At 44.5% G+C, this 12,013-nt stretch overlaps 1 protein-coding gene across 1 annotated transcript in view; it reads right to left on the bottom strand.

Annotated features, from left to right (window-relative positions):
* The window catches only part of DGCR2 (DiGeorge syndrome critical region gene 2), a gene marked incomplete at its 3' end in the record, with an annotated part of 130,265 nt that overhangs the window by 50,413 nt on the left and 67,839 nt on the right, over positions 1-12,013 (bottom strand). Inside the window, exons 3-5 of the mRNA XM_006902530.1 lie at positions 6,695-6,820; positions 2,852-3,062; positions 806-888 (exon numbers count right to left, since the gene is read on the bottom strand). Coding sequence (XP_006902592.1) covers positions 806-888; positions 2,852-3,062; positions 6,695-6,820 — 420 coding nt within the window. The remainder of the gene's footprint in view (positions 1-805; positions 889-2,851; positions 3,063-6,694; positions 6,821-12,013) is intronic.

Raw genomic sequence — 12,013 nt, 5'->3', positions numbered from 1 at the left:
TCTCCACCTGATGGCTTCCTTCACATTTATAATTCCAAACTTTGGTCTCAGAAAACTTGCTCTTCCCTCTTTCATCTGTGTCAGTAGAACTTTGCAGGTCCACACTTAGCCCCCTCCTCCATCAGAGTCTTTTTAACAAAAGCAGGAGGCACAGGCTAGAAATCTGATCCATTTGAGAAGCAATATAGACCTAGAAATGGCCTCACCGTGGGTGGGACCTGGAAGAGGACCTCTGCCAGACAAACCCCATTCCCATGCACCCTTCCTGTTACCAGGCCCAGATTTTTAGTAATTTAGACCTCCAGCTACACTCTGTAACCTCCTCTGTCACCAGGCCTGAGTTCCTACACACCTCCTGTCACCATGCCCAGGTTATCTAGTAATGGGAGTCTCCAGTTGCACCCCGTCCTCATGCACTCCTCCTATCATCAGGCCTGAATAATGCAGGCTTCTAGCCATATCCTGTCCTGCACTCGTCCCCATGCACCTCCTGTTACCAGATTTGGATCTTCAATAATGCAGGCCTCCAACCATCCCCATATACCTCCTGTCAGCAGGCCTGAGTCGTGAGCTCACGCACCTCTCCTTTCACCAGAGTTCAACCCTACACGAGAGTCTCTACTATACAGGCAGGCCTTCAAGGACCTCCAGTCCACTGTTCTCTATGGTCCTGCACCAACCACAGGGCCGAAAGCATCAGTATGGTGGGATAAAGGATGGAAGACCCCCAACAGCACAAGCTTGCCAATTTTTAACACAACTCTCCCTATTTTAAGTCAATACTTCTGTGTACCGGAAGGCTTACCTTTGAATGCTACCTCCCAGCGGCCCTCCAAGGAGTGATTGTAGTTCTGGCTCGTGATGACATACTGATAGCCAACCCACAACCTGCATCAGGAGGCAGAAAGAGAGAGACCTCAGTGGGGCAAGGGGTACAGACAGGCCTCAACAACCCCGCATTTAACAGTTACACTGAGCAATAAGCCAAGCTCTGAAAATAGTAATGTTTCCAAAAGTTAAAATGTAGTTGTTATATGCTGTCGAGTTACTTGTGACTCATAGCGACCCTATGTACAACTGCTCTAAACTGTACTGATTTTATCATCTCTGACACACACCCCTTCATTACCCTAATCACTGTATCAATCCATTTCTTTCTTTTTTAAATTTTATTATTTTGTGTGTGTGAACCGTGAAATCAGATCTGACTGGTACAGGAGGAGATTGCCCCTCCTTCTCCAGCAGAGCATCTGGTGGATTTGAACCGCATATCTCTGCGATTGCAGTGCAGCTTCTTGCCACTAGACCACCAGAGCTCCCTGAATCAATCCATTTCATTGAGGGTCTTCCTCTCATGCACTGTCCCTCTCCAAGGACTGGTCCCGCCTTGCAACATGGCCCAAAGTATGTCAGACGAAGCCTCAGAATCCTTGCCTCCAAGGAGCAGCCTGGTCTCACCATCTCTAGGATGAACCTGTTTGTTTTTCTAGCAGTCCATGGTATATTCAACACTCTTCCAGCACCACAGCTCAAAGGCATCAACTCTATTGCTATCATCCCTAGTCATTGTCCAGCTCTCTGATGCACAGTAAATAACTGTAAAGAATATGGCCTGGATCAGGCACACCTTAGTCTCTTGACGGACACTGTTGCTCTTCAGTACTTTGAAGAGGTCTGTGACAGCAGACTTTCCCAATGCAATTTGTCTTTTCATTTCCTGGCTGCTGGTATCAAGAGGTTGATTGAGGAGCCAAGCAAAATAAAGATGTTAACAATATCAATCTCTTCACCATCTAACATGGTCAGAAAAGGTTTTTATAAAAAAGGACTTGCTGCACGACCACCCTCACTCTTCTTGTTGTGTGCCATCAAGTGAGAACCAACCTGGAGCTAACCCTCACGTGGATTTTCAGAGACAGTAAATTGCACAGGAGGAAGCTGCCCATCCTCCTGTGGAGCAGGTGATGAATTTAAACCACATGTCTCTGAGACCAGTGCAGCTTCTTACCACTAGGCCACTAGAGCAGTCTTACTCTTACTAACCTTACTCTTGACTAACATCAAACCCTGTAAATACACCTTTATGGATACACTAAAAGACTTCTAAGATGATGAACTTTATGGCAGGCAAACTCAATCACTTCATATTAACAGGCCAGGTTTTGTTGTTGCCACTCTGCTGTATTTTCTGTTGTTTCTGGTTACAATCAATTTTTAGCAGCATCTCCTGTGAAGCTTGCCCTTGCAATTCAGATGACGACGACAACAACAACACTCTCCTGTGAGGCTGGGCTGGTGAGCACCATGCCCTTGACCCTCACAGCCTAGGAACAAGAACCAGACTCTGCCAGGGTCTTCCAGAGTATAGGGCTGGCCTTCCCTCAGACAATGGCTACCCTCGAATACTGTCCGAGACCATGAGTAAGCAGTCATGGGCAACGACATCCAGATTACATACAACCATAAAACTCGCATTAAAACGTTATTACTACTACTGTTGTTCAAATCCAGCAGCTGCTCTGTGGGTAAATAATGTGCCATCTCCTCCCATGCAATTTCCTGCTTCTGAAAACCCACTGGAGAGTCAGCTATGGGTCAATTTTGATTCCACAGTACAAAACATCAACATCATTGGGGTTAAGATATTTTGGTGTATCTGGATGTGCTTCTTTGATGCTTTTCACATATAAAAGGTGTACCTTTTAAGATATATTTGACTAACTGATGTTAGACACAAGCCATCGCTAACTTTTCCAGCTTATGGACAAACCCCACTTCATTCCCACTTAGGAATGGCACACATTCACAGGCCAGGACTCCTGCACTCAGTACTGGGTGGCCTGAAACTCACTTGCGCTGGTCTTTCCACCCAAAGCTCCGCTCGGGCTGGTCCCATTCCTGGGCCAGGACAAAGCGCAGCTCCTGGTCCGTAGAGAAGGTGGCGAGGGAACCATTGACGCGCTGGCAGGTCTGTGCTGCATCCCAGTAGTTTTCCCCGCTCAGGTAGACCCTGTAGCAGCTGGCCGTGCCCTCGTAGTGATGCCAGCCTGTTGGACACTTCCCTAGGAAACATGAAGGGCAGAGGGAGATGGTCCCCACTTTAGGATCTCAAGCATGATTTGAAGTCATCTATGCCAGTGGCCCAAGGACAAGAGTTAAACCAGGCAAAGGGGGGAACTGAGACATAGCAGGAAAAGCGCCTGCTTCTAAGACCAGACACTTAGACAAACTATGCAGGTTCTTCTTAGATTCCATCTAACGTGCAAGCATATTTGATGGTCCTTGCCATTCTTATACCCACAATCCACTCCCCCTGACTCCTAATGACCCTCCAGAACACAGCAGAACCATTCCAGAGGGTTTCCTATGTAACCTCTATGGGAACAGCCTGTCACATCTTTTTCCTGTGGTGTACACTGTGGGCTTTCATCACTGGCCTAACACTTAACCCCTGTGCTACCAGTGCTCCTTCTGCTTCTGTGGAGGATCCTCATTCACATGTAATTGAGAACAGCTGCTGAACCAACTCCGGGGCAGTAAACTGGTATGCTGGGGAAGCCCGGCTGGCTGATGGGGTGGCAGGGCTTTGCCTGCTGCCTGGTCCTTGCTGCCCATTGGCCACAATCTCCATGCCCAGCCTCCCTTCATTGCTTCCCATGTTCCTAATTCTAGTCCCTGACTTTCCTGACCAGTAGTGCCCTATAAAAGAACCTTGATATATCAGAGCTGGAAGGGTCACTGAAATCGTGTGACCATCTTCAGTCTCTCACAGATGAAGAAATTGAGAGCTGGGTTCTCTGGCCACTGACAATGGCCTGGATGAGTGGTCAGGAGCCTTTCCCTGCATCGACCTGGCCCTTTGGGTCATGAGGTGAGATAAATGACTGATTATATGGAAGATATACTGGGTTACTGACCAAGAGGTCAGGGGTCCATGGGAGTCAGATGGGGTGGTGTCCTCCCTAAGGATGTGCAGCTTCAGAAGCCCCATGGAGGCTGCTTGGAGTCACAGACTCCAAGAGCCATGGGTTTGGGTTCTGGTTTCACGAGCTAGAAATGTTGGGTTCTTCCAAATGACCAATAAAGAAGAGTCACAGTTAAAAGCAAACTCAGTTGTGAGGGGGGAAAAATACTGGTTTTAAATGTATCTTTACACTGGAGAGTTTTTTTTAAAAGACAAGTGTGTTTTTGTTCTTTTGAGAGAGATAGTGTGTATGTGTGCATGAAAGATACAGAAGGAGGGGAAAAGGAGAGTGTGTATGTGTGAAAGAAAGAGGGGGAGTGAAAGGAAGAGAGGGAACAAAAGAGACAGAAAGAGAGGCAGAGAGAAGAGAGGATGGAAAGAGAAAAACAGAGGAAGAGAAGGCAAGGGAGAGAGACAGGGAGAGGGATAGAGAGGAGGGGAGAAAGAGAGGGAGAGACGGAGGATAAGGGGAAGAGAGAGAAACAGGATTGCGGGAGAGAGGATGAGGAAAGGAATGAGGGGGAGAAAGGAGGAGGGGAAGAGAGAAAAGGAGAGAAAAGGGGGAGAGAGAGAATATGAAGGGGAGACAGAAAGAGAGTAGGAGGATGAGAGAGCGCAAGGGGGAAGAGAGAGAAGGTGAGGGGGAGAGAGGGAGAAAATGGACAAGGAAGAGACAGGGAGAGAGAGGATGACGGGGGAGGGGACAGAGAAGAAGAGAGAGGGGGACAGAGAGGAGAATGAGGGAGGGAAGGGGGGAAGACAAGGACAGAAGAGGGGAGAGAGACAAAGAGAAAGTGGAGGGGGAAGGAGGGAAAGGGAAAGAGAGAGTAGAGGAAGAGAGAGAAAGAGAGATGCTGAGAAAAAGAAGGAGGGGGAGACAGAGAGAGGGGAGGGGGAAGGGGAGACAGAGATGGAGGCTGCTGAGCAAGCAGTAGCACTGGGCTTCCATTTCAGGTTCTTCACAGACACTTCAAAGAGCAAGAAACCTTTCAGAGATGGGACCCACTTGCTGCTGTTTGCATGCCATGCAACCAACGAGGTGGCCCAGCTCATCCAGGGAAGCCAGCTCATGAGATATGAGCTGAGTACAAAGGCAACTGCATAGCAGTGGGAGAGATGACCACCCACTCTGTGGAGGGTCAGCGTCGTCCACGCCACCAAGTCACAGATCCCAAGTCCTGGACAGTCACCCTGAAAGAACAGACTGTGTGCCACTTCTAACTGGCTGATTTTTAGAAATAGCTGGGAGTGCCTAACCCCTTTCTCTCTGTCTTACAATCACTGACTAGCTCACTTCTCTTCATAAAGAACAGCACAAAATATGCAAGAAATGGAATCCTCTAAGCTAAAATGGATGGTTTTAGCTGCAGTAATGTATGTATTACCTTTTAGGATCCACTCAGTAAGAAACTAACAAACACGAAACGTCACTGCTAGAATTTCTGACTTCTTCACGATCACAAGATAACCAATAGCTTGCCAAATTCCTGAAGTCTTCTTCCCGATATCTGAGAAAGTGGTGTGTATATTTCCACACCGTGTGAGTACTGAACTGCTGTGACTTACTGAATAAACAATGTCAGTGTTTAAAAAAAATCCACCAAAAAACAAGTAAAGAGAAGTCCAGAGACAGGCATGCAAACTGTGACTGAGTCTGAAGGGTCGTGAGCGCTCAGGGACTAGGGGCATAGATGGGCCTGTTGTGCGGGGTCCAGGATACCCTCAAAATGACTCCTGAAAAAGGTGAGCAGGAGCTTGTCCTCTCTGCCTCATCCCCTGCCCAGTTCCTAGGCTTCAGAGTCATCTAATTGGACTCCCATCTGATCAATCCTCTACACAGGGACCTGGGGACACTAGCACCTAACCACTAAAATCACCACCTGCCAGAGGCCTGGGGACTCAAGACTGGACATGTCACATCATCTCACAAAGCCTTTCTCCTGACTATAGAAGGAGATAGGCAGAGGGTTTCAGAAGGTTGGTGTGGAGCAGTGCAGTTGTGAAAAGCAGCAATGTGGGGACACCAGATTCCAGTCAGTCTCACCCTGGGCTCTGCTGCTCAGGAGTTGGGCACCTGTGGGCGGTTACCTGTGTCCTCATTCACAAAAGAACAACACAGATATCACCAAGGGAAGCTCTGATGAACAAGACTGCCATTCATTTCCAGAACTGCTGGCAGAGCCTGGTGGCTTTGGTCAGCAGGGGAGGAGACCTTGAAGCCTGAAGCCACCACCTGTGTGGTCAGCTGATCCTCCAGCAGGTTTTCAGAGGTAAGCCCACGGGAGGAGGCTGACCATCTTTCTCATATGGGGCAGCTGGTATATCAGAACCCGTATCTTTGTGCTGACAGCGCGATCCCTTACCACAAAGCCACCAGAACTCAAGCTCCCTCTGAAACATAACCTTTCTAAGAAAATGGTTTCTAAATGGTTCTCAACTGCATCATCTAATAGGGTTTGACCATCAGCAATATTAACATTGAGCAGGACATAACTAGGATATTCATTCATAGGCCACCTTCCATCGTCTCCCACCCAGTTCCATTCCTTGTTCCGACAAATGGGGACTTAATCTGGGTATTCACTGCACGTAACAGTGATATGGCCCATCCTTCAACACCCCCTGGGCACAACAGCCCAACTCTCTCTAACACAGGAAATTACAGTTCTACTTTGAAAACTCAAGATGGGGTCAGCTGTCTCAAGGGAGGTGGGCAGGTCTGCAACTTACTGCTGAAGCGCACTGGCTGTGCGACGTTCACGGCATGGTAGTGTGTGGGGTCGCCTCCTCTGGCCCGGCCCAGCCTTGGATCCATGGCCTCCTTCCCATGGTATGGACGTGCTTCCCCGGTCATTTCTGAAAGCAAAAGGTGAAGTTCATTGTGAACAACCCAGTGGCGAGGCCAGCTCAATGCCATATGTGTCTAAACTGCTTACAACCAGAAGGATCAGCCCTGGGGACACCTACTCCATTTATTCAACATTTCTTTCCAGTGTTAACAAATGCTGTCATTCAGTTCACTTGGGTCACAAGGGCTTACTAAAATTGTGCTTTTTTTCCAAAACAAAAAAGAGGTATCATCTCACCCTAGCAACAACAGTGATGTTCAACATACAATAAATGCTGGCAAGGTTTTGGAGAGATTGGAACTCTTATTCTCTGTTAGTGAGAATATAAAATGGTACAGCCACTGGTGCTTCCTCAAAAAACTTTTAGAAACAGAAATACCATTTGACACAGTATCAGCTATGATGCAGAGATGTGTGCACATCTATGTTTATTGCAGTATTATTCACAACAAAGAAGAGATGGATGCAGCCTAACTGCTGGTCAACAAACAAAGGGTAGAAAAACTGTGGGTACATCCACATAACACAGCACTGAAAAACAACAAATGTAAAAATAGTACACGATTCACAGAACCTACTTCCCTCCCTCCCTTCCTCCTTCCCTTCCTCCCTCCCTTCATGTCTGCAAGTGGATCCGTCTTAGACTGTCTCTCTGAGCTGTATCTTTTCTAATCTCTCTCTTTCTCTCTGGGGCACTGCTGTTGAGTATTATGGAGTAAAAACTGACCCTCCAGTGGGTTTTCAGAGGTAAGCCCATGGGAGGAGGCTGACCATCTTTCTCACGCAGGGCAGCTGGCATATCAGAACCCGTATCTCTGTGCTGACAGCACAATCCCTTACCACAAAGCCACCAGTGCTCAAGCTCCCTCTGAAACATAACCTTTCTAAGAAAATGGTTTCTAAATGGTTCTCAACTGCATGATCTAATAGGGTTTGACCACTGAGCAGGACATAACTAGGATATTCATTCATAGCCCACCTTCCATCGTCTCCCACCCAGTTCCATTCTTTGTCCTGGCAACAGGGAGACCAAATCTGGGTATTCACTGTACCTAACACTGCCATGGTCCATGAATAATACACAAGATATATTAATTAATATGCAAACCAATATAAAATACATAATTTTTAAAAAATAGGATACAGGCACACATTAGAGGACAAAAAAATGCTAAGGAATCCCAATGAACCCCCACTGTTCATTGCTACCAATAATTAAAGGAATCTAAGCGAATTCCTTTTTTTTTTATCTTGGTCTTTATTATTGATATTTTTTAAAAAGTTTACAGAAAACTTGTTATTTCTATTCATTCACTGTTGTACATTTTCCTCCCTAATCTCTTCAGTTCATTTTTCTCTTTAAAAAGATTCTTTTGGGGGGAGGGCTGGGCAGGGAGAGAAGTGCAGCAATGAATGAATGGAAATCCAAAATCTCTGTAAATGTTCATTAAAATTATTAAAAAAAAGATTCTTTCATTTTTGCACAATTTCCTCTCTCCCTGCCCCCCAGGTCCACTTTGCTATGCACCTCTTATTCTTGATTGTTGTCATGCAAATAATACCTAATCATATCTTTCTTTTAGACAGTTCTTTCTCTCATCTATTTAAATGCAGTGTTCATTATTTATCCCTTCTTTCCATAGTTTTCCCCCAACCCACTTGTCAGTCCTGTTTTATAATGGTGGCATTATGCAGTATTTGTCCTTTTGTGACTATTTAATTCAGCATTATGTCCTCCAGGGTCACCCAATTTGTAGAATATTTTATGAGTTCCTTGTTTTTCAGTGCAGCATAGTATCCCACTGTGTAAATATACCACAGCTTCTCTATCCATTCATTTGTTGATGGGCACTTGGGTTGTTTTCAACTCTTCGCTATTGTGAACAAAGCCACAATAAACATGGGTGTGTATATATCTGTCTGGGCGGCAGTTATGGTCTCTTTGGGGTATATTTCCAGAAGTAGAACTGCTGGGTCAAATGGTATTTCTATTTCTAACTTTTTGAGAAAGTGTCATACTGCCTTCCATAGTGGTTACAAATTTTACACTTCCACCAAGAATGAAGAGTGAATAAGGGTTCCAGCATTTGTTGTGTGCTGCTCTGTTGAACTTCGCTATTGTTACTGGGGTGAGATGTTATCTCACAATTGTTTTGCTTTGCAACTCTCTTAGAGCTAGGGATTTTGAACATTTCTTCATGTGCTTGTTGGCCATCTGAATGTCTTCTTTGGTGAAGTGTCTGTTCATATCCTGTGCCCATTTTGTGAGTAGGTTGTTTACCTTTATCTTGTTGAGGTGCTGAAGTATTCTATAAATTCTAGATTTAAGTCCCTTATCAGGTATGTCATTACCAAATATTTTTTTCCCAGTCTGCAGCTTTCCTTCTTACCCTGTTGGAAAAGTTTTTGGATGTGCACAGGGATTTGATTCTTAGAAGATCCCATTCATCTATTTTATTCTCTCCTGGTTGCAGGTTTTTCAGGATGCTTGGAAGACTTTATGTTGTGGATTAGGACTTCTAGAGTTCTTCCAAACTTTTCTCTAAGGAAGTTTATCGTCCATGGTTTTACTCCTAGGACCTTTATCCACTGAGTTGGTTTCTGAGTGTTGTGTTAGCCTTGCGTGAGTTTTCTACAGCTAGTTTTCTAATTTTGCCAACATCATTTGTTAAAGAGGCTTTCATTTCCCCATTTAACTGATTTCATCTCCTTGTAAAAAAGCAGTTGACCATAGGTAGATGACCTGATTTCTGGGTTCTCAATTCTATTCCACTGATCTATGTTCCTGTCTGTGTACCGGTGCCATGCTGTCTTGACTAGCACAGCTGTGTAGTAGGTTTTGAAATCAGGGAGTGAGATGCCTCCTACCTTGTTTCTCTGCTTCAGAAGTGCTCTGCTTATTGGTGGTCGCTTTCCATTCCAGATGAAATTGGAGTTGCCTTTTCCATCTTGTTAAAGAATGGAATTGGTATTTGTATTGAGATGGCATTGAACTTTGGTAGAATTATCTTTTTCACAATATTGAGTCTTTCTGTCCAAGATCATGGTATATTCTTCCATTTCTCCTGGTCTCTTTTTGTTTCTTGTTGTAATGTTTTGTAATTTTCTTTGAATAGGTCTTTCGTGTTTCTAGTTAGATTTACTCCCAAGTATTTAATCTTGTGATTTAAGCTAAAGTCTTAATTTGGACGTCTATCCTATATAACTGTTAGAAAATACAAGTTCTTAAAAGCTTAAAAAAACTTGCTCAATTGCTACATCAAGGGTCCAACAGAAGATCTGGGAGCTTATTTGAGGTTCCAACATCTAGACTATAGACTGTAGTGTAGTCTCAAAGATATAAACTTAGAAAGCTTGTTAGAAAGACAAGATATATCTTAGCAGTAATAGAAAAGATATGTCATGTTTTCATAAGAGTGTTTGGAATTAAGATAAAACTTTCAAAGTACACTTGAATTGCCTGATTTTCTTATTTTAAAGATTATGAATAAAAATTTTTATTATCATGTTTTTAATAAAAAATGTATTTCCTTAGAAGCATTCAGAGTGTCAACAAAACAGCTGCAACTTTTGTGGTTTTGTTTTTTTTTTTGGCAATTACAGAGTGGTATTCAGTTAACAGAACAATTATTTTGCATAACCTGCATCAGACAACTGAAGATGAAAAACAAAACAAACCCAAACCTACCATCCCCAAACACAGCTAATCTGTGCTGTGCACCAACAAGAATCTGCTTTAAATTTCAATGCCAATTTACAACCCCCATACTGTACCAGACAAGGTTAGTAGCTATTGAAAATACCACCAGGACAGGGCTATCTAAAGACACATTCAGGACTGTGTTAACTATACAAAAAGACACTGTCCAGTTTAAAAACAAATCTTACACAGCCTTATGTGTCAATTATTTTTTCTTTAAAAGGAGTGAGTTGTTTACAGGGGGTTAAATGCTTTAGAGACAAGAAAAAAAATGAGCTACAATCAACTTATTCATCATCATCCTCCTTCTTTTTCTCTTTCTTCTTGCTTTTCTTGGCCTTGACACCTCCCTTCCTTCTTGTATTTCTCTTTCAGCTTAGCAGCCTTCTTCTCACAGGGCTGCTTGTCGGCAGCAGTCTTACTCCACAGCTCTCCCAGCTTCTTCACAACGTCACCAATCGAAAGGCCAGGTGCTTGCCTTTGATTTTGGGACAATACTCAGAACAAAAGAAGAAAAAAGCTGAAGGGGGCCCTTAGGAGGGATATAGGTTTTCAACTCTCATAATGGGCCTTGTCCACCTTTGCCATATCTTCAAATTTACCTTTCTTTTTAACAGACATGCTTGACAGAAGCATCAGGGTATTTCTTCTTGTGCTCCTCTCAGGAAGTTTGCACAAAAATTGCATATGATGACGTCTTCTTGCCTCTTGGCTTCTTAGGGTCTTCTTTGCCTATGGTTAGTTATTTCTCATCTATAAGGCACAGAGTCGCCCAGTGTCGTCTGGCTCTGCCTGGCCCGGCGCTGTCTCTACGGAGCTCAATGTATTGCAATGGCTTTGAGAGCAGGAGCCAGACACAGCTACCTCACTCTCTCCGCCTTGTAAACATTCAATTTAGTATTATTTTTAAATAAAATTTCTTTACTTACTTACTTTTACACTTTTATTCACTAACCCTCACACCTCATCCACTCACATGGAGCTGCCACGAGCATTAGAATTCGCTTGATGGCAACTGGTTTGGTCCTAATCTGGAGAGCAACTGAACTGTGAGAAGAGACCGAGAAAGATTAATCTATGAATTAATTCTGAGCACGTGCATAAAGAATGCTTGCGTACACTGTAGCCACAAGGGGGCGCACAGTCACTGGATAGCATTCATTTGGGGGCTGTAAATTGCACAGGAGACTGACCATTTTTCTCCCTCAGACAAACCACATGCCTTCAGGTTGGCAGTGCAGCTCCTTACCACTACGTCACAGGGCTCTCTAGATACCTTTAATGGTCATACTTCAAAAGCAAACACAATCTGGAGGAACAGCAGCAACTCTGGGTCAAGAGCATGGGTTCAGTGTAATTCAGGGGACTGGTTCCCTCACTGCCCTCAGCATGGCCACCTCCTGCCTCCCAGTTCTGCAGCACAGCTTCTGTATGTGGAGTTGCCACTCTAGTGGCAACATCTTTGGTATCATCAGAACAACAGAGCTCAAGTATTTTTTT

The sequence above is a fragment of the Elephantulus edwardii genome, unplaced genomic scaffold (genome assembly GCF_000299155.1).
Source record: "Elephantulus edwardii isolate Elephantulus edwardi_28Jun2011 unplaced genomic scaffold, EleEdw1.0 scaffold00424, whole genome shotgun sequence".
Classification (NCBI taxonomy): domain Eukaryota; kingdom Metazoa; phylum Chordata; class Mammalia; order Macroscelidea; family Macroscelididae; genus Elephantulus; species Elephantulus edwardii.
The sequence above is the reverse complement of the archived record's forward strand: the minus strand, read 5'-3'. Positions and strand labels throughout refer to the sequence as shown.